Source organism: Varroa jacobsoni, unplaced genomic scaffold (genome assembly GCF_002532875.2).
Source record: "Varroa jacobsoni isolate VJ856 unplaced genomic scaffold, vjacob_1.0 scaffold_402, whole genome shotgun sequence".
Classification (NCBI taxonomy): domain Eukaryota; kingdom Metazoa; phylum Arthropoda; class Arachnida; order Mesostigmata; family Varroidae; genus Varroa; species Varroa jacobsoni.
Window position 1 is genome coordinate 139654 of NW_019213304.1, and position 21919 is coordinate 161572.

At 42.2% G+C, this 21919-nt stretch overlaps 1 protein-coding gene across 9 annotated transcripts in view; it reads left to right on the plus strand.

The window, feature by feature from the left end:
- Positions 1 to 21919, plus strand: part of Glut1 (Glucose transporter 1) — a 171264-nt gene that overhangs the window by 131303 nt on the left and 18042 nt on the right. For 8 of the 9 annotated variants that reach the window (XR_015310895.1, XR_015310897.1, XR_015310896.1 and 5 more), the window contains 2 exons: positions 1894 to 1992; positions 17637 to 17849. Coding sequence is in view for 2 of the 9 variants with exons in the window: in XM_086968145.1 (XP_086824271.1) it covers positions 1894 to 1992; positions 17637 to 17849 (312 nt within the window). In the remaining 7 variants the exon portion in view is untranslated. The remainder of the gene's footprint in view (positions 1 to 1893; positions 1993 to 17636; positions 17850 to 21919) is intronic. The other variant, XR_015310898.1, reaches the window with a different exon arrangement.

Here is a 21919-nt window from a genome sequence, read left to right on the forward strand (position 1 = left end):
TGGACCTTTCGTGTAAGCAAAGATTGTACTTCGATAACGTCGAGATCGTTGTGGCACAAGTAAAACATTCGTCAATTTGCGTGCATAATTGCCAATGCTCAGAATGGCAACATCTCCGCTGTGTTTACTAGTCGGGCTACTGGACGGCCGAAGTTCAATTATGCTGTTGTTAAATAAGTGGGATTGAGTAAAAGTCATAAACAATGGTCCTCTGAAGTGGTCAGATCATGACTTGGCTTATTCGATGACGCCCCACCTCTATGAATGGCAAACTGCGCTGCCACCTTTACCGAAATGGAAACATCTGATGTGTGTAGCCACCTAGGTACTTGGATTGATGATCAATGGCCGAATTGCACCGGAAACCCTCTACTGTGATATTTATTTGTTGAAAATGGTTGATGGGCAGCTTCAAGTCGCGGTTCATTCAGATTAAGGAGAATAATAAAAACCCATTGTATATGATAATGTGATCATTAGGGCGCCAACACAATCGAACACGGAAATGATGCCTTCAAAAGTCTTCCGTAGGGAAGGACATGGCCGAACATCGCTCGTCCAGTTACCTTCAGGAAGTTATAGAAGAGACTCGAAATTACCCTACTGCCGTTCATAAAGTTAGTGAAGCTGATTGGAGACAAACTGGGTACATCTAGTGGTGCTTCGTACGACAATGCAGGAGAAGAACATCGAACATGTAGGCTCATGGGAGCATTTCATGCTAAATTGGGATCTTTTATTAACATGACATAGGTGGCGTAGGAGTGTTCGCATTTAGTCAGGTTTCTCAAACAGACGTACCGTTTGCATGTGGTACGTGCATTTTTTTTTCTACCTTTTTTAGGCGAGCTTGCACGTTGTTTCTTGGGGGGTTTTATTTAGTACGGTCTTTTTTAGTGAATTAGTCCGTTCGATTTTATACAATTTAATTTGATTTTTCGATCACTGGCAGTGCTCAGGTCACGCTGCTGTTATAACTTAGTTGGGTAAATCGGCGATGGCTAGGTAATATAATGGATACATGTACAGCGTAAACGCCACTCAATACAACTTACTGTTCTGGAGTAAGCTATTTTCGAAATAAACGCAACGCGTACATCGATTGAAGCTATTGAGCCAGTTACGAAGGGCTGCGCGAAATATAAATGATTAGTGAGTAACTGGATAGTACTTGCCATTGATAAATAGGCAATCCGTAAGATTCTATTGCACCAGTGTAGTAAAAGGGTGATGTATAGTTTACATGAATCGCTGCAAGCTAATCGGAGCGAGGGCTGCCTTCACGATAAAAATTGAAGACATGAAGCATCATCATTCGAGCATATGATGCAACACCCACGCCCTTTTGGACATAAAACTCAAAAAAAAAAGATTTATTTCACTCGGCCATGTAAAAGTTTTAAATCACAGACACCTTTATACTCCACTGTGTTATAGAATAGAGAATAGACAAAATTGAAAACGAGAACATCTCTAGGGTGATTGTGATAAAATATAATAATAGTAACGATATTAATTCGAGGCGGCAAGATATGACAATTATTTAAAAAAAAAAAAACGTTTTCTAGGTTGCTCTTCGTTCGTTACTGTTAACCTTAAAGCCTATAAACCTTTGTCAGATCCGAAAACTGTAGCTCGAGTGAGTTAGCCACACCTGTTTCTCGTCCTAAAGTGTCAAGGGCAAAAGTCAACTGACAGATTGAAAGTGGTCACTTCGCATCTATTAAAGCTACAAGAAACATATACAAAAAAATAGCAATAAAAAACGTCAAGTTAAAATCCCCAAATTGTCAAAAGACACTACCCTAACAAGTATATATATATATAAAGACTGAGATAGAGAAAGACAATATGGCTGCATAGTTATTTTACCGGGTTCTTATTTTATTTCAGGTAACTGTGATACAGGTGTTACGAGACAGGACCTTGCAAGTTCCTTTGCTCATCGGAATTGTCATGCATCTTTCGCAGCAACTCTCGGGAATAAATGCTGTAAGTAAAGCAAAAACTTGCTTTCCTTTCACAGGCTATTCTTTCGAATAGCCTCGAATCAAGTTGGTTCCCCATAGAAACATTTTATTCTTATAATAGTTGTTTAATTAGAACGTCCGAATAATTGTTTACAAGCTCAATCACAAGTGTTAGTTATGTCATCATGACCGAATATTCTTAGAGGCAGTGGCTCTAATGTGAGCCATGTGGACTCCAGTTCAGGTCGAGTCGCTCGGCGCCTGTGGAACTGCCCGTAAGATCCTCAAAGCGGAAAGTTTTGTTTAGCAAAGTGCCAACTGGAGAAAAGCTTCGTTTGCTCTCAATGTTATCGTAAGGCCATACGTGTAGTACCTAATATCGTATTTGGCCTGTTTAACTGTGCGAGTTTACATTGGACGACCTGTGAACGTCTCGCAAGTTGCCTGATTAACATATGAACAAAACCATTTGATAGGTATTGCAGACAGCCGCATATCCTGGACCCGATATAAACATGAACGAGCTTAGTGAGTAATTGGCAATTGTTTTGAAAAACACAAACGACGTAAGGACACTGGACGTCCAGTCGTCACTCACATGTCATGAACCGTGAATGTACATTATTTTCAGGACTCGCGCTTTATGTTAACGCTTCTGATGCGACTTGCCTACCGGCTAGCTAGAACTGCTAACAAGTTGTTAGTATAGTTTGACGCATTAGTTTATCATAGCTCTAACTATACGATTATATGATCCAAGGTCCTCAAATTCAGATAAGGTAAAACTTATTTAGGCCTGGGTCGATAATCGCGAAACGAAATCTGACTGCAGGGCTACCTTTGCCCATGAGTAAAGCCAGCGGAACTAATGTAGTCTTGATTCATTGCGAGTGATTCCACTTTTGGACCACCGCTGCCGCCGGTTGATAAATTTGTAGGAGCCCTTGCAATGCTGATTAGCAAAATAAGCAAAATGCCAACTGGACTACGTACCGGATGCGTTTATGACTATTTTTTGTGTGTATAGATCATTACATGTGTGTACTGTAAATGCAATGTCAGGGACTTTTCTCATCATTTTCATACGGACACTGTATATTATACAATTACCTTTCGCTGTTTGTCGTCAAAAGGAACGGTCCTTTAAGCTCAAACGTTTCCGTTGAACGCCATCACTACCCGCGTCACATACAGACATATAATGTTTAATCGCTATGTATTATAGACACGATTTACTTATGAGTCTACTGCAGTTCAAATTCCAATGGGGATTATTTTAATAAAACCAGCAAGTAAAAATGTATGTTTTGATTAAAACTTATAATATATAAACGCGTTTTTAAATCTTGCAAAACGTGTTTATCAATTGTCTAATATCTCTGTCGAGATGATTTTGAAGTGGCACTTGAATTAGCGGTTCGTCCGACCTGTTTCTCTCCCATTTTTGTGTCCGATTCAAACGACCCGCGCCATCACCTGACAAAACTCCACTCCCTGAAGTAACTTCTCCAAAAAAGTACAGCTACCATTACCTCAGCAGCATCAACAGCTGAGTTAGAGTCGGATGTGCAAAGCTTATACGGGCTCAAACTCTGGCTCCGAGCAATATTACTTGGTCTGGAGCCATACTCCGTCATCGTGGAATGATTTTTCTTATCGTAGAATAATAAATACATCTGGATAGGAGCTCGATGGAATAAAACGCCTTAGTCCCTGTAGCTGTCTATTTTATGTCACCTGGCAGGGGTCTCCTATTCCTCGCTCAACTGCTAGAGTGGTTTAAACACAGTAATCCGTCGATATAATTATTGCTCCATCTCGTTCTGGTACTAGCGAATTTTATTGATTTTGCGCTTATCCTAGCATAAACTGCAGCCTGATTGCAGTCCTGAAACTGCACAGGTTTCCGGCTGGAATTGTCCTAAAACCCTCTTATACACGTTTCGTTATACTCCTGCAAGTGTCTGTTTAAAGCAACTCGAGTTCTTTTGATATAATACATACAGAGAGTTTCAATGTTTTCTGCGAACTCAACTGCAATTAAATGATGACCTAACAGAATAACAAGCTGACTCGAATTTTCATAGCGCACGATCTTGGCCAAAAGGCCCCCAAAGCTTGGCTGACGCATGGGGAGCCGACTGTATTAACTTTTGGACGGAAAATTGATTGATCTGCCTGATCATTGGTTTTTGGAGCGTTGTTTTTTAGCCGTTTGTTAGTTGCTGGTATATCTGCGTAATTTTAGTCGTGTACTAAATTCCGAAAAAGTTGGTTGAAATGGGTTAGATTACAAGGACGCAGTGCCCTCAAAATATCTCTATTTTACGAAGTAAGCCGACTTGAAGAAAAAGTGCTAAGATGGCAGGTGCTGCCAAGACCCGAACAGCCTCCAATTTCGTTCCGGTAGAACAAAACGGTATCGCCTATATTCAGAACATTCTATGTGGGCAATGCAAAGCCCTCTCCAGCCTATCCTGGAAGAAATTAATGGGTTAACAGCAGCGTTTAATAAGTATTTAATAGGTTATTGTTGCAGAACGCTTCTGTGAATGCATTTCGCTTTGCCAATGTAAGCCTCTTCTTTGTACAAACAAACCAGTGTGTGTACGTTCGATGCCCACTGGGAGGCAAACGCTTTCATGATAGAAAGTTTGCAATCGAAACAATTTAATTGAAAACATTCAGCTATTTCGTACATTAACGCGTCTGAGACACGCCGTTATTTCAATCGTAACTAATCTGCTGCATTGACTTCATCGTCCTGTAGTTGTGATATCGTTCTTCCTATTAACAAATTCAAATAGGCACACCTTTCCCCCAGTTACTTTGTCTCCGTTATTCTCCTACTTAAGTTTATCCGTCACGAGGAAATAATTAACCTTTATTTTAAAATATCCAGTATAAAATCACATGCAAGTTTTCGTCAAGTATTATACAGTGCACCTTTTACGCCGGCGTTTGGCAACTGTTAAAGGCAAAGTTAACATGTAATTGGAGGAAAATAATAATATAAGAAATTGGAGGCTACGACCTGTAAATCCACGAAAAAGGCACTCGCTTCTATGCCTTTCAGTCAATTAAATCTTGCTATGACATCTGGCCAATAACTTCCACTTGCTTACTCGATGACTCTCACGCAGCTCAAGTATTGCGGACGAAAAACTTTGTTATAAGTTTAAAAACTTAGACCAGCTACTTGGAGTTTCCATATTGTCTAAAACCACATGCCTTTACCCTCATCTCACATAGAACTTTGTCAAGATGCAGTCAGTTGACTGATTGCCGAAGTTCTTCCTTGTCGCTTAGTTAGATTGCTTCCTCCCGTCAGGGTATACTACTGGCCCCATAAGCTTCGAGGGTGTTTCCTGAAACAGTAGCGTCTTGGTACACATTTCACCAAATAGCTGTATCCTGCGCTTCCGTACAATTTAGCATTTTGAACGCTATGCATGTCGTAGGGTTGACACATGAGAACAGCATGGTCTACTACGGATGCCAATTTTTTTAATTAATTGCGTTTTTCCGCGTGCCATACCATGTATTTTGAATATGATTATTGATATTCATATTTTTAGCATTTGATTTACTGTAAGTATTCCTTAATCGACGGGGTGTGCTTACATTAGCTATGAGTGGAGAGAGGAAATTATAAGAAGCTGCCTAAACAATGAACTGGAGTCCACCTATAGTACACCTCGCGTTGCCTCTAGTCGAATACGACGGGAAGCCTTTATATACTTTCGGTCTTCAGCATTATATGATAGTTCAGCACATGTACTATAATAAATTTAAACTGCTGTTTTTCCTAATGTGCTTTATATAGTCGTTCGCAGGATTACTAGGCCGGATTTCTAAGCTAATTGTAATCCGAGTTAATTTTCATTATTTGACAATTAGTTTAGGACAAAATAGAGGAAAACACTGAGAGGGAGAAGGATAGTACAAAGAGGGGGAAGGAACTGGAAAGCAACAGGAATAAGAACTCTTAAGTTTGCATAGTTTTTAACAAGAATAAGCAAGTGAAGGACAGCTCCGGCCCAGAAGTGCGGCAGTGGGCTTGGAAAATAGTCGTAACACGTATGCAATAGTAGTTTCGGGCTTTTAATTTTAAGGTGCTTCGTTGCGTTCCTGCTTCCATTAAGAAAGCCAAGTGTACGGTATGACGAGACTGCTCGGCGCAGGTATCTTCGTATAGCGACTCCTATAGATTAAATTCGATTCTGTAGACAGAGACAACATGGGACGTCAGGCCGCGTTGGACTCTGTGAGAGTGCTTCCAAGTTTTTGCTGCTAACTGACGGAATCCTATGTTCTACCATATATAGCTTATAGATGACGACTTACCACCCGCCAAACCTTCTAAATGACTCAGTTAGTCGTCGAGCACGAATTGCCTCGTCGTTGTGCCTCATATTTTTATACTTATGCGCAACATTCGCATTCTGAATGTTTTAGGCTGTTTAAGAGCGTACGTTTGAGAGGACAGAGTAGAAAAGACGCCAGATGACCGAAAGTATTTGCTTTATTGTCACTACCATACACCTAACTATTGCCCCTCATGACTTAAGAGTACCCCGCTGTACTTGTTTACCCTGCTGTTATTGTTATTGCAGTCACTACTGAAAAACTGCGCAGAACTGCCCCTGTTTTCTTCACAGCAGTTGTAGGTATCTGATAGGCGAACCGGCGAACGCCGCTATGAAAGAAGACTAGTGTACAGCTCTGTTCAGCAGTGAAGCTCTTCTGAGTATGTTTCAAACTAAGTCCTTGCAAGCTAGCGGCCTTCTACACGGCCGCCGGCACTCTACAATTAAAGTCACTGCAAGTCAAACGTTGCCCCAGTAAGCGTGGGAGGTATGAGGTCAAAAGAAAAGTGCCGCTGAATGAGTTCCCTTCCTTGTAGTCGCTCTTATTTCTGTAAGATCTACACACACACATGCACAAACACATACATACACACGCACACAGAAACACACTTACGCGAACGAGTAGCAGCCATTGAGAGCAAAACCCGTCGCGTCCTTGCGGCAACGGTTCTGGCCGCACCTCCAAATGATACACTTACATTGTCCTTTGGGGTGTGGGGGACGTGTAGTAGCTTCACTCCTAGCCTCTACCCACAGAAGCCTTCTTCAGCCTGGAATTGCCTCGCCTAGCAGCTAAAGCGTGTAGTGTCTGTTTCGCACTGTGTAAATTCATTTGGTGTTGTCTTATTCATCATACGCCTGCACTATGCTATCTGTGGTGTATACACCGTGAGTAGAGTCCATGTAACTGTATCGTCGTACAGGTATACTGGACCAACTCGCAGGGTTCTCTTTTTCTGTTTCATCTGTTTTCGTTTACTCGCAGACATGGATTTTCTCTTCGTTTTGAGATACGTGAGAACCTAGGCAAAAAAATTCTACACACTCGACGGGCCTCAGGCTGAGTTAGCGGGTTGGATGCAGTTGGCATTACGGTACGGATCTAGGCACAAATAGAGACTAAACACCACGATGGCTTACACTAATGGTTATCGCTCAGCAGGCCACAGCCGTGCAGACAACAGCGACGACTCTGGCTGCCGCGAAATACGAATTGTTGTTGAATACAATAGCAGCAAAACTTTTATGCTGTTTCGTCGAAGTAATAGTTTTGTCAGAAAACGCTGCGTAGGCGAAGACGCGCGGATACCCGTCCGACAAAGCATTCTGAAAACGGCCATTACCTCCCACATCCTTTGTCGGTGTGCAGATGGCAACAGAAGTTGCGAGAAAATAGCGACCGAAAATTTTCAATTGAAATAGCTTCATGTTTTTCTTTTTTATATATAACATCCGGCAGGTCTGAGCGCGTACAAGGTAGCCGCTGATACGCTGCCACGTCAGTCGAGCAAACTCAAATCAATTTCATTAGAGATGTCTGCTCGACAGCGCCAAAGGACGAATGTGTACAATTGTGCATATTGTGACATACATTTATTATACCGGGAAAAGTGCATGCATGCTAACATTTATATACGTACGTATATATATATATATATATATAGGTAGACGAAATTTAACTTTATAATTAAACAAGAATCAAGATGGCCATAGTTCAACTGATCGATAACATAGTAAAATAGCTGAAAAAAATCAAAGTACAGGCCAACAAAGAGACTAAACATATTTATTCAATTAAGGATAAAAAAATAAGCTCTAGATGCGCTAGAAATATTATGAGATTGGTCTTTAATTATATGTTTGATTGCTTCTTTTACTTGCCCGGATAAAGGCCAGCAATTTGTTAGAATTTATATATGAAAAATAAAAAATAAAAACTTAATCAACCATTAATTTTAATTCCTTCTTTGTTTAAGCACCCCATCGAAGACACACAATGTGACGACATACTTTTAAGTGTCGTTGACCTAGGCCCACAATGGCGGATGGAAGCCTACGTCTGGCGTCGTTTCTTCGTCTACGAATTGCCGTCTTTATATAATGCTTGTCCAACAGTCTTTGTTCCTCGTACCTACCATCCACAAATAGTAAATCCTCAGCTTTTATTTATTTTTCTGAATCGTTTAATCTATAAAAACTTGACTCCTATTGATTAATACATTCGGCCTCGAACCACCATTGCTTTGAAAGCCCCCCCCCCTCCCCTCGCTGACGAACTATTCCGTTACAATGCGCACCAACGTTCGCAACTTTAGTTAGCAGAACTTGCCTTTATCTTCGTTTTATTTGTATGCATTTGCACTATTACTAAATACTGATGTATGATGCTATAGTATCTCTTATTTGAAGGGCTTTTTCCAAGCTCTTTCATGTAGTAATAGCTGCGTATACGTGTCGTGAGGCTGTTGTCCTACAGGACGTGAGTCAGGTACGAGCAGGTCCTGCCTAGTATTATTGACAACTACGGCACTTCAGACAGCCAAATCTCGGCATAAAACAAAGGAGCAAAGACACAATTAGATGGGATACGCAAATCACGGTCGCCATGCTCCAGTCCGTATAGTTAGTGATGTTTTCTTTCGCCGCGATCGCTGTGCCGAGTTATAGAGCTTGTAATAGAACCTCCTTGGGGATTCTGCGAAAACTCACTTTTTCCTAATCAGGACAACTCCCTAGTACTGTTGTTTCATATAGCAGTGAGAACCAACCATCGGCCGGGGCGCTATGAATACAAGATTAGATACCGATAAATCAGTTGCAGTTTCACAAATAGTGGCCAAAGAAATATCGAGAGGTCGGATACAATCCCGTGGAGTTCGAGGAATATCCAAGCAAACAGCCAAAGGAATATGATCAATATCGAGCTTAATTCGAGCCGATCATTACGATTGCAGTGGAAGTCCGTTTCGTCATAAGCGCCTAACAAAAGCACCGGACATTGCTGGGATGTTGACCGCATAGCTGGGACCAGCGTTGATGTGCTTCTTCCAAATGAAGAGTGATAACGAAATATCTAAACGAGAAGAAAAGACCGTACGTAAGCGGTATTACGGTGGAAAGGCCCCGGGACTGTGAGATAATACGTTGTTAACGATAAGACATTTGTCCTTTCCTACGCATGAGCTCCACTTTCTTCCATTACCCCCAATCGCGGTTAAAGGCTGCCAGGAGATTTCCAAGTAGAAGGGTAATGACGCCATAATCGTAGAAGTCCCAATGGTCGCGCTAACCTCAACCCTGGACCAAGGCTGCGCTAGGGAAGCTCGATGCTTTGAGGGTTACAGGTGAAAGGGACCTTGTCAACAGCAGAACAGCTATTTCGTCTTCTTTTGTTGTTTGTTCTTCGTGACATTGGTGAGCGTTCAGTTTTGTCGCTATCCCTTATTACATTTCAGCTAGCTTTTCTTAGCTTCTTTCAACTAGACAGCAGCGATGTAGTAGTCGAATCACGCAGACACTGTGCTGGGGAGAAAGGAAGCCATGTTAGCCCAGCACTGATCGTTTGGTTATTTTCTGTCAGAAAGTCTAATTGCCATTTTGTCGAAGCTTTGTCAAGTCTCCGTCATCTATACCTTGATCTCGCAACTACTATGATATCAATAGAGTCCTCTTAATCTTCTCCTCATTAGCATTGTATGAACATTCATTGTTCATGTCCTTCCAATCAAATACAACCATCGACCCACTGTGCAAGCAGACCCATGCTTCTAAGAATGTCCGTTGCCCCTGGTTTCATGTAGAAAACACAAACTTATAGACTACAGACTAAAACCCCAGTTCTGCACCAAGTTATCGTACGCCTTTGTGTGGCTAGAGGATATGTGGGCCGCGTGCGCAGTTCTATATCATTTTTCCTTGGGAGTAATGGAGAATATTGTGATGAATTCGGGCCTTTGAAGATTTGTACGAAACGCAGAGAGAGGACGTCGGCAGAAGCGGGGAGAATATGGATGTTTTTGAAGACGACTGAGGGGGACACGAAGTTACTGCGGTGTCCGCAACGAAAAGGATTTAATCTTCTTGCGGCATGTTCGGACGGGAATGGTGTTTTATTTTCTGAATGTCGCAGCAGTAACGTAGACGTTGGTCTGCGGTAAGTTTGCAGTAGACTGCTCGCTCTGCCGTCGACCTGTCGGACAGACGCACGCAAAGGCACAAAGGCTTCCCCTAGGCCTGTATAGACTAACGACTTAAGATCAATTGACAAGAAGCTACCGACGACATTGACTATATGCAAGACTCAATAAACTATAATTTCTTAAGTATATATGTATATATATACACACATTTTTCTTCTTGGTACCTTGAAAATTTTCGAGTCAAGGTACATGCCTTTGAACGAAAGCTGAAAACGGTAAAAGGGAAGCACTGACCCATAGAAATTTTACTATCAGCTTTGTCGTAGCGTTTAGTACTTAGTTGTACCCACACAGATTCTAGCGCTTTTGTAATGAACAGGAAAGCAGGAACAGAAAGTGGATGATTCTTGCAAGTGTGAGTGTATAAATACGTTGTTTTCTATGTAAGAGTATTTTCTTTAAAGGAGATTTAATCAATATAAAACACCACAGCGCGCGTTTATTTTGCACCAAAATTTAAGTAGCCTACATTTGTTGGGTTGAGACGTTCTCGTCAATGATCAATGTTATAGGCCAAGTTTGTCCGTAATTGCGATGACAAACATAGGCACATCACAGATTCATAATTTTATCCATGCTACAGTTTTCCCAAGTACGATAGAAAAAAACATTCAATCTAAAAAAACATTCAAACAGTTTACCCCCAAAGTTCAGCTTCATCGTAAGGAAATTCCAAACAGGTTTAATTCTGATCCGCGTATGTACTTGGAAGCACGCTTCTCTTATCCAGCTTTACGCTACGTTGCGTCATAAATAAAATAGCTATTTCCTATGAGTAATTTGAAAGTTTGAAATCTTTTTTTGAAGCACCCTTCTCAGTAAGTCGTTGTCTCACAAAAGCCAGAATCCTCCATTTTCCACACTTGACCACCGGCACTTCGACATTACCAATATGGTGACAAAGTCACTTTCTGTTTGTTTTTTTAGTCTCTTTCGTATCCTTTCGCATTTCTATCGACTCGTTAACGTTTAACCGGCCAGTTGAGCAAAAGTCGAATTTTGATGCAGCATCGATCGGTTTTGTGCCGAGCTTTGTCTTTAATCAGAGCTAGGTAGGATCTACTAATTCGTCATAGCTCTACCGAAACAGGGCCACCGCCGCTGCAGTTGGTGTCAAGGGCAGCAGATTCATTTCGCTCTCTATAACTAAGTAAACCGCCGCTATCTCTGATCCTCTTAAAGACGTTTATTTAATGTTAACCCTCCCTAGTCTGACTATCGCTTATCCCTATGTCCAATTTGATTGTCGCCATAAGGCTTATATTACGATTCACTGGCTGAGGCCAACGTCCGCGAATACGGGCATGATCAGTACGTCCGAGTTAAATAGTAATATATGTGGCAGCTTTTGTTGCAATTCGCAAATCTCCAAGATGCTATTGCTCATTTCGTGCTCGAATGTACCAATGCTACCAGCGTCTGTTAATGTTTCATGTTTGACCGGTCTGACGGTGCCTAAGTAGCCTATTGGCTTAAATCAGCTACGACTGAGTGACCAGTGCGCTTCGACTCCATAACAAGCATTGCGATTCAGGGCTACCCCGAATATCTGGATACTTGCGCTGACTATCGCTCCCCCCGCCACCAACTTGTCATCGCGCAGCGTCTTCGAACTCGGCCTACGAATTTCTGTCTCAGCATTCTTCTTTTATACTGTTTTTTTGTCTTTCGCACATAGACTTGGATGTAAAACTTCACGCTGTTTGTTGGTTTTACGTTTGGAGCCCGTTTTTTATCTGTTCCTGTCGATTCCATCGTTAGCTTTTGCCTGAGTTGAGTCTGGCACTGACCAAAAATATATATATACTTCGTCAACTAATAAAGCTTGAACAGTGCAAGATACGACAGGCAAATGACAAGCGTACCGGTGACATTTACCGTGCTCGTTCATACTCGTCATTTATTGCTGCGTCTCTCGACAAAAGTAGACTTACGGGGTTTTTTTCATTACGGTATACAACCCGGCGACAAACCGCTTGCTCGCGTCGTACAAACTTAATAGAACGTTCTTTCATGTATGGAGTCAGGTAGTGGGACGCAATGTATTCAACGTATGAAGACAACGCTTATGTATATGAAATTAGCTTGTATATGTATATCGCAAGCAAACGAAAAGATCTAAATAAAGCTGTCATTCGAAAAATAAAGGGAATTAGATAGACTTGTTGAAATGTCCGTCAGGCACTGATTTCGAGAATAGGCCAAGCCTAGAACTGCAGCGAGGGCTGGAGAAGATATTTACAAACGTATTTTATGATTTTGAATACTAAGCTATTTGAATAATCGGTAAAATCCGTAAAAACGTTTGCGAATTCACGCTTAATTCCGATGAACTTACTTACTTTATGCTATGTAGGAAGCTGTATTTACTTTAGGACGATAAGAAACATGACTGTAAATATCGTCACTCAGCGTCTGAGTTCCCGACCGTTTCGAACTTACTATAGGCCTTTATTCGTTTTTCATTAGGGGTAAATTGTCATCGGTTGGCATTAGCCTAGAGAAAACACTCTGGAAAAAGGATCTCCCCCGGGGGAGAAGTATTTGTCGCATTTGCCGCTTGTTTGCGTACAACTTGTCTAGAGAGAAGACAATTAACAATGAAGTTTATGACTTCTCCAATTGAAGAGAATGGCCTTAAGTGTCTGTAAATCAGTCAAATCGAAAAACAAATTTATATATGTTCAGGACTATTTTTTAAGCCTTTCATGCTCTCAAAGGTTGAATTTGGTTATTAGCTTTGTTGGCTAATTGTAATGTAATGGAATCGGACACATCAAAATAAACATCTTGAATTTTTTCGAGCATGTTCCACACAGCCGGCTAGTATGAAGCAAAGTGTGTCCACGTTCGAGTTTGAGTTGAATAAGGAAGCACGTTTAGCACTGTTATTTGGGCCCTTTGCAATTGCAACTAATATTGATAGTATTTACTATGCAGTTGACCTGACCAAATACGGCTCTCCATAGCACATTAACAATAATTAAACCTAATCAGCCTAGCGTTAAAACGTGGGGCAGACAAGGCATAAAGACGCCTTTTCTCATGAGCGTGGTAAAGCACAAATGGGGGCAACACTTCAACATGAGCAAGCAACAATAGCTCGTACAAAACCGCACTTAGGATAGTTATTGTCAGCGTATTCCTGGTATCAGTTTTAGCTCTGTTAGGCCACACGCTGTTGGAAATTACCGAACAGTATTACAGAGCGCGTCCTCGACCACTTGTCCCGGGAAAAAATGGTGGTTATCATAAAATTCAGTTAGCTCATAAGGCAACGACGGCTTCGTTCATCTAAGGCAAAAGGGAAGCTGAGTAAAGGCCTAATTTGTTGCTGATGCAAACGTTCCTTTACTGGTTGCCTCTAACGAGCCTCAGGGATATGTGAGCCATAAGCCCCATGAATGTGTAGTGGCTACAAATATAACAGCGAAGTATGGTAACCGAACGGGTAGGTAAATCATTCAGGTAATTAGGTTGGTGCTTTAGACCTTGCGCTCGTTGCGACGTGTTCTCAACAGAGGAACCAGAGAACGAGATCAAGCGGATGTCCATTTGTCGAGGCGAACCCGGTGCACACAAAGAGATCCGTAGACCACCGATTCTTACTTACGGTGGCTATTATCAGTTTGATCAGTCGGGGAGTTAACTTCTCCCCGGAATACGGTGGTGACAAACAACAACAACAACTGACGATAGCCAGAACACACCTGATCCGTTAGTCAGGTCAAGTCGGAAAGCTGACTTTAGGCCACGAACGTGCGCGGACTGGTCTCGTCTTACCAAGCTTAAACAAGCTTTCGAGTTATACGCGGGCCTCGTTTCAACTCCACGTGGAGGCACAGCACAGATAGCCAGGCAGTTGAAGTCTATCCGGTAAGCGAGCAGATTAAAGTGATCTTGAAAACAGCTCAGGATACTGCGGTTACCCACGCTAGTCAAAGGAACGCTAGCTGGAACTATGCCAGTTCCAAACAATCGAAGCAGAATCTATACTTCCGTATGGTTAGCGAACAATGAAAACCGAATACAACCTTTGTGGAGGACAGTATGAACACTTCTCTTACTATCGTTACTGTTGTTGTTATCTAGAGGTACTAGTTTTGGATTCGGTCTTCGTGCAGATAGGTTGATGATGCAGCTGAGACAATCGCTGCCACTGTGGCTGAGATTTAGCCCGCAGCGATCTGATCATAGTTAACAGTTATTCTGCCCGGCTGAATTCGTACAAAAATTATTATATCAAAATTATGCGGCCGTGTCGTTGCTAAAACGATGTCGGCTGGATGACAATTTAACAGAAAATGAATAGTACATGAAAATGCTAGACTTCACTCAGCGAAATTAATTTTTGTGCATAGGACAAATTTGGCCAGAGATCGTGGCCTCGTTTCCTTTCCAACGCAAGATGAGGATCATTGAATCTGCTGATTAATTTTTATACTGCCCATTGCTTTGTCGCTTACCCAGCCGTTTTTGAAAATCTAGCAAATGTTCAATATGACACTCTTTTGTATAATATATGTCAAAAAGAAAGATTTGACAAAAATCCTAAAACACACTACTGGGAGATACCTTGAAATTGATGAAAAAATCAACGACAGGACATAAAAGCGGCTGCCATCGCCTCCTTAAGCCCCGCCAAGGTTCGGCAACGGTCCACCAGTAAGTCATGTATTATTTACTGCTACGTAACAAAGCACGTGCTAGTATGTTTCAATATAGTTCGATGCGTTGTTGTGGAAACGATATCAGCCTGTTAGAAGCCTGCGAGCAGACCATGCTTCGACCTTGCCAAACACTTGGTTTCTTTCAGTGTTAGAATGAAGCTCATGGCTCAGTGTTCGTGAAGTCCTCTATGGCCATCCCATTTTTCCTATAACTGTCACTCAAGTTCACGTAATACAAGTATCATCTAATGACGTTTAGCTAGCTAGAGCAGAGGAAAGGGGCCTAGTGTCAGTCATCAGACACCAGCTGTTATTCTGTTGTGAGCGTTGGTTTTTGTTTTCGCCGATCGTAGCTGTTGTTGTTACTTTGCCCCTGTCATGCTCGATTTGCCATTGAAACAAGTGTTGTTATCGAGCATTTGCCCAAGCCGCTCCTGCAGTCCGCCCATTCTCCGACAAAAACGAACGGACGCCGCCAAACTTCTGGGAGAAAGAGGGAAAAGGTATGCGATGATTGCATGCGCCTTTTTTTTTGGATGCGACTACCATCTGTCGCCCGCACCGCGCCGCTGCCGGCACAGTTAGGAGGCGTCCAACCACTACCATCGTTGTAGTTCACCTTTAAGGTTTTGTATCCTATCTCCACCAGCATCACTGGTACTGTCGATGCCGTGACATTGAACGACAGCTGGAAGATGGCGTTTAACTATCGACAAGGAGTCCGGCGGCCTTTTCTCTATGCGCGCTCGTCCTAGCCCTTCTTCTCGTACTTTCCTATGCGCCCGCTTAAACTAGCCTGAAACAGTCGAATCCAAACGAGTAGGTTTGATAGACAACTCCGTCCCTGCGCTGACTTGGGTAGCTTCGCTGAATGTTGTCATTGTAGAATGGGGTCGAACTACAGTCGAGCCGCAACGGTTCGGTAACACAGTTCGTCGCTACTGCTTCTAACTAGTTCAATCGGAGGCATTCTATTAGGGTATTTCTGGATGTCCTTAGGCAAATGCGGGGGGCGAGGAGCTGTTCGAGCGAGGGTCTACGGCAGTGATAATCTGGGTGAACCGCAGTGGCTACAATAGCAGCAGCAGCAGCAATGACGGTCTTCGTCACCATAGATTGCAATGTTGTCTAGTAGAACTGCCACTGACGCCAATCGACGAACCAGCCCGCCACCAAACGTCCGATGACAAATAGACGTCCCTGTCTGTCATCGTTAGCTTTGGTCATACTACTATCTTAGTAGTATGTATGTCGTAGGTACGACCTGCTGGCTTTGTAAAGCTGCGTGAGCTAGTAAAAGTGAGCGAGATCTATTATATAAAGACACTTGCCGCACTTGTCTCTAACGGCAGGCGAGTGTGTCGCTAGAAGCTTCCAATCCTTACTTGAAAACAGGCTGGTCATATCGAGCTGGTTTAAAGAGAACTAAGTGGTGATTCAACGGAATCGCAGATAGCATTGCGGATGCTAGTAATTTCAGAGATGTCCTCTGTTATAGGCCTTAATGTGTATAACAGCTTTTCTAATTTATACGGCGTCCGGCATTCCTCTATGCGAGACTGACTGCTTGGAGTCACCTCGTTTTCCGTATAGCACTGCGCCTCACTACAAGGGCAACCAGGATAGACCTGGCTGGATTTATTTAGATTTTTTTTTTGACAAACTTATGAGAAGATACAGCAACCGTACCAGCAGCCATTAAGCTAATTTCTGGTAATAATTATTTTTGCCAACGCATTTGCATACTTGTTCATTCATGTCAAAAGGATGCGCATTAGCCCCGTTGACCGCGCCGTATAATATCGGACGCTGTAACGTGTTGATGTGAAGCGCCGTCCTTAACGAGGTCCTAAACCTAAACGAATGAACAATTTCGTATTGTAGGCCTTGTGTGCATTTGGACGCGGGACATGTTGAACAACTGTCCGCCGCAACAAAATTCAAACCGTTCTCCAACCCTTGGAGGGATTTTTGTATGGTATTACGACGTTCACATGATTAGGGTAACCACATTTTTATAACACGTCTAGCGAAACATCCGCTCGAAACGTTGATAGGCATCCATTGGATGTCCCACTAACACGGCATAAAGATCTGTAACTCTCTGAACTCCCGGTGTATTGAAAGGTAAAATTTCGACTGTTGTGTTAGGCGCTGCGGTTCAATATTGCCTTAGATTCCTTGTTTGTGATGTTTCTACCTTATAAACATACTGTTCATATATTGTCCAGGATAACAAAAGTCAAATCTGTTCCACATAGGTGTAGCTCAGTCGTACACAGCTGCATATAATTATAATCGACCTGCTATTTTACCATGTGCGGCGCAGTCGTTTCCTCATTTCGGCACTTATCGGGATTGAATCGTACTTCCCAGCGTTGTTTTCTCCCTCCTAACGTATTGCTCTTTTCCGTCGTTCATTTACAGGTGTTTTCGTATTCACTGCGGTTGTTTGTGCAGGCGGGTTTAACGGATGAATTGGCGCAGTGCGCCAACGTGGGAGTCGGTGTTGTGATGGTCCTTATGACGCTAGTGTCCATTCCGCTCATGGACCGAACCGGCAGGCGGACCCTGCACCTTTACGGCCTGGGTGGCATGTTCATCTTTTCCATATTTATCACCATTTCACTACTCGTTAGCGTAAGTCGCAGCTTAGTCAGCCCTTCGGATACGCAAGCATCACCTCGCAGTCGATTGTTGAATTTTCAGATAACGTTACGACGGCAGAAAGTTTATCGAAGCCGTCAGGTAGACAAGGGCACGTATAGAATTCGGAAATTAATGACTGTGGACTTACTCAATGAAAATCTAATACTATCTGAGGGACCCTGGAGCGAAACGTTCCCGATCGATATTAAATCGATATAAATGAGCAAAAGTACTCAGGTGTTGATTTGTTCTTGATGCATTATCGAGGAATGGATATATTAGAGACTTGCCCCTATCGTCGTCTAAATCGGTCCTATTGCTACAAACGAAACATACCTATTTACACTCTCGGTCATGACTAAGATTACGATCCTTGGTTTTTCTTCTGGGACATTAGATTTCCACTTTCAAAATTATGTAGAACCTTTTCGTTCTCCTCTATCATTTATTTAACCATAATTCTGCTGTAATTTTGCCTGCTTTAGCTATTAGTAGTGTAGTATGATATTCTCAATTTTTTTTTTTATAATTCTTGAAGCTTTCAAAAACAGTCACATCTACCATAAACCCAATTTCCTATGTATACATTTAATTGTTCCGAAAAATATTCCCATTCGGTGGAAAGGAGAATAAATTGGATGCTTTCAACTGTAGATAGGAAGCGATTGCCGCAAAAATTACGGCAAAGGATATAGTTACCACCACTAATTAAGTGGGTGTAAAAGAATCTTTAGATGCGTTTTCCTCATCGAGATATCCGGAGAAGAGCCGATATTAGAGCGACTTCTTCAAATTATTATTGCAACGTGTCGTTCATCAATTGAAATATATTTCATATATATTGTATCTGATTTAAGGACTTTATCCTAAGTAACTTGAGTTGGTTAATATAAATGTGGACGTTACTATGCGCTTACGTTCAGTTTGATTGGATAGACGATGTTCTGATCTGGCATCATTCTTAGCAGACTGCTATTGCTACTATTACTATTGTTTCCGCATGTATTGCTGAGCTTTGCACGACACATACCTATTAATCTACAGCCGAAGTTCGACTGTTGCGTAACATCGAAAGATCAAAAAGAAACAAATTAAAGAGGCGGGCTGTACCATATGTATCATTGTTTTCTAATATATATAGTGTGTCTGTGCGTGTGTGCTTGCCCTTTGGAAGCTGACGCTTACCTTGCACGTCATGGAACGTGGCAAAGTAAGGATTGACTGCACTGAACGAGGGACTTATAAAGCTGTTTTGTGCCACGCAATATGCGGAAACAGGTTGTCGCGCTAGTCTAAACTACATAATAGAACACTGGCCACTGCCACAGCCATTTATCATGTTTAGGTTGGATTTAAATATCCGAAAGCAGAGCGCATCCATACAACTCAGTTTTAGCTTGGATACGGCATTTGTAGCAAATACAGAACGGCTGAAATTAAAGCTCAATGATAATTTTTCGATGACACTAAGTGGTACCAATTTTCGCTCTAACTGCTCCTCGCAAGTTCGGGAAAACAATCCCGTTCGTACTGAGATCAGATCGAATTCATATCATTTTCGCAAACTTTTTTTACGGAACTACGAAGTACTAGAAATACGCGTTCGGGTAAAAACAACTTTTTTGGCGGCGTCTGCTCTCTATGATTCATGTTGACTTTGTTGATTCTAGCCAAATATACGTTTCTCACATTTTTCTCTAACTGGCTACCTTAGCTCCTTGCCTCTATGTGTCACTGCAAGGTACAGTAGGTAACTCAACTGAACAGAGTACATCTGAATAAATGATTTTTTCTCAGAAGCATTGCTTGTGCACAATCTAAATGGCCCATATGTATTTACCTGCTGAACTGATCGCCTAATACTCTGTATATACATGAACATTTAGTTCAACGTCAAAGGTGCATGTTACTTTCTCACTCACGGACATACTCTGCGTAACATGCAGCTTTGACACAACACTGGCCGCTATACACAACATCACCTGTTGCTTCGAGTTCTGATTGCAGCACCCGTTGAGAGCACCTCGTTCCTTAGCCGACTTTTAGAGAACCCTGGGTAGCCCACGTACCTCCTTAGTTGCACTCTTCTTTACGATCACATACCCAGATGCACGTCGAGAAATGTGGGCGTACTGGGCAGCTCAGTGACTCATCCATATTGCCCCACCGTAGCAACAGCGCCCTGTCACGCGTGCTTCTGTGAGGATCTCACGTAGCTTATGTGCACATGGAAACGTGTGTTGTCCAAAGAGTCGCGGAGGGGGATATTTTCGCAATGGTAAAATGCGTAACAATGGACAATCAAAACGGAAAAAGTGGGTGATGTGAAGCGGGTAGTGTGGAAACCTAATGAAAAACGCTTTGTCTACCCCAGGCTTTTTGTGTTCTCCATTCGTTTACAACTGCATGGATCTGGCGACGACGAAGACCTCAGGAGCGTTTTTTCTAGTATTTTTCCCTTCGCGCTCAGTACTCAGTACCGTTCTCTCATTCACTGACTCGGCAAAAGGTTTTTGACGCCTACTTCGTAGCCACGGTAGTGGCGGATCAGTCAGCTTTTCTGTTCTTTTTGTTTCGTCCCGTTTGCACCAGTCGGTTGTTTTTGATAGTGCTTATTACAGTAGGGTCATGGAGGGATAGCTGGTTCTAGCATTGCCCAATGATGCCAGAAGGAAGGCTCTCTGTCAGTTAGCCACGAGCAAAAGTGTGGATATTAATAGGTTTTATCGGATGCATTTTCGCCATTGGCGGATCCACCCATGGGTCGAAGCTTGTGACCTTAGACTGCTTCGGTTATCTTTTACGGGTTCGTAATCTTCTTCTGTCATGCTGGTCCTAAATGTGGTTGCGCTATCAGGCTATAGCAAGCTTCATTTATAAGATATGATTGATATTTGCCAGCATTTTAGCGACAATATACTTACTATTGTCGCAATAAGATTCGACCACCATCAGCTGCACCGATAGTAACCGTCGAACATAAACTAAATTTTGCCGCTTGCTTAGAATAGAGCGACGATATGTAGAGCATTCCATGATGTTTGTTTTTGATACTGATATACTTTGCAGTAAAAAATAATTAGGTTATGCTTCGTTGACAGGTGTTTTGATTCATAACGATTAATAGAAGATGCAGGTTTCAATCCTCAGATGTTTATTTAAAGAAAACATTGTCACAAAATTAAAACGTTTCTTACTAATCGTCTTTGATTAAAGGTAATTCTCTTTCTATTTATAGCAAAATCATACATTTTCTGCCGCAAGTATTGTTACCTTTTTTGTGATGTCTTTCTCTGATGTTAGGCTTTAAGAAACCCAGCATAATGAAACGCTGCTTTCCGTAGGCCTCACCTGCACTGTAGCCTGAACTACGAAAAAAAAAAACCAGCAACCCTCAAAAAATACCTAGCTCATTACGAGCTGATTTGGCGTAGGCACATTGAAGAGTATCAGAAAAATAGTTTTCAATATGCGCAGTCGATCTTTGCGCCGTTAGCATGTGGGCGGCAGTAGGGACATTTTCATTGACTCCAAGATGATAAGGCGTTTATAAACTTTTCCGGTCCTAGCGACGAAACTGATATCTTATACAGTGCAAAATGGTCAAAATCTCGTGGGCAAGTCGCATGAAATGATCTATTTTTTCATGGTTTGTACATCTCCAACCGATCTCCAATCCAAAACGCTGCGGGATCCCCCTCTCCCCCACCCCCCTCAGAACGTGAAGCTTATGTCGAAACTTGCAGTTACGGGCGCAAGCTTGTTTGTTGCTCATCTTCATTTAGCAGAACGCCTCAAGAGAGAATTACTTTGTTTTCGAGGATACCACAGCGCTGCAATCGCGGCTGTCAACGCTATAGGTATTTTCTCAGAGGGCATAATTCTTTTTTTGGCTAAAGTAAACTCACGTTTTTTTTTTCTCAGAATACCATGCGTTGTCTTGCAATAGATCCATCCATCCATCCATCCATCCGAACACACACACACACAACTACACGTATATGAATATGATGGTGCATCAAAACAGTCGTTTCCTTGCATAAGTGTCCAGTAAGGAAGTG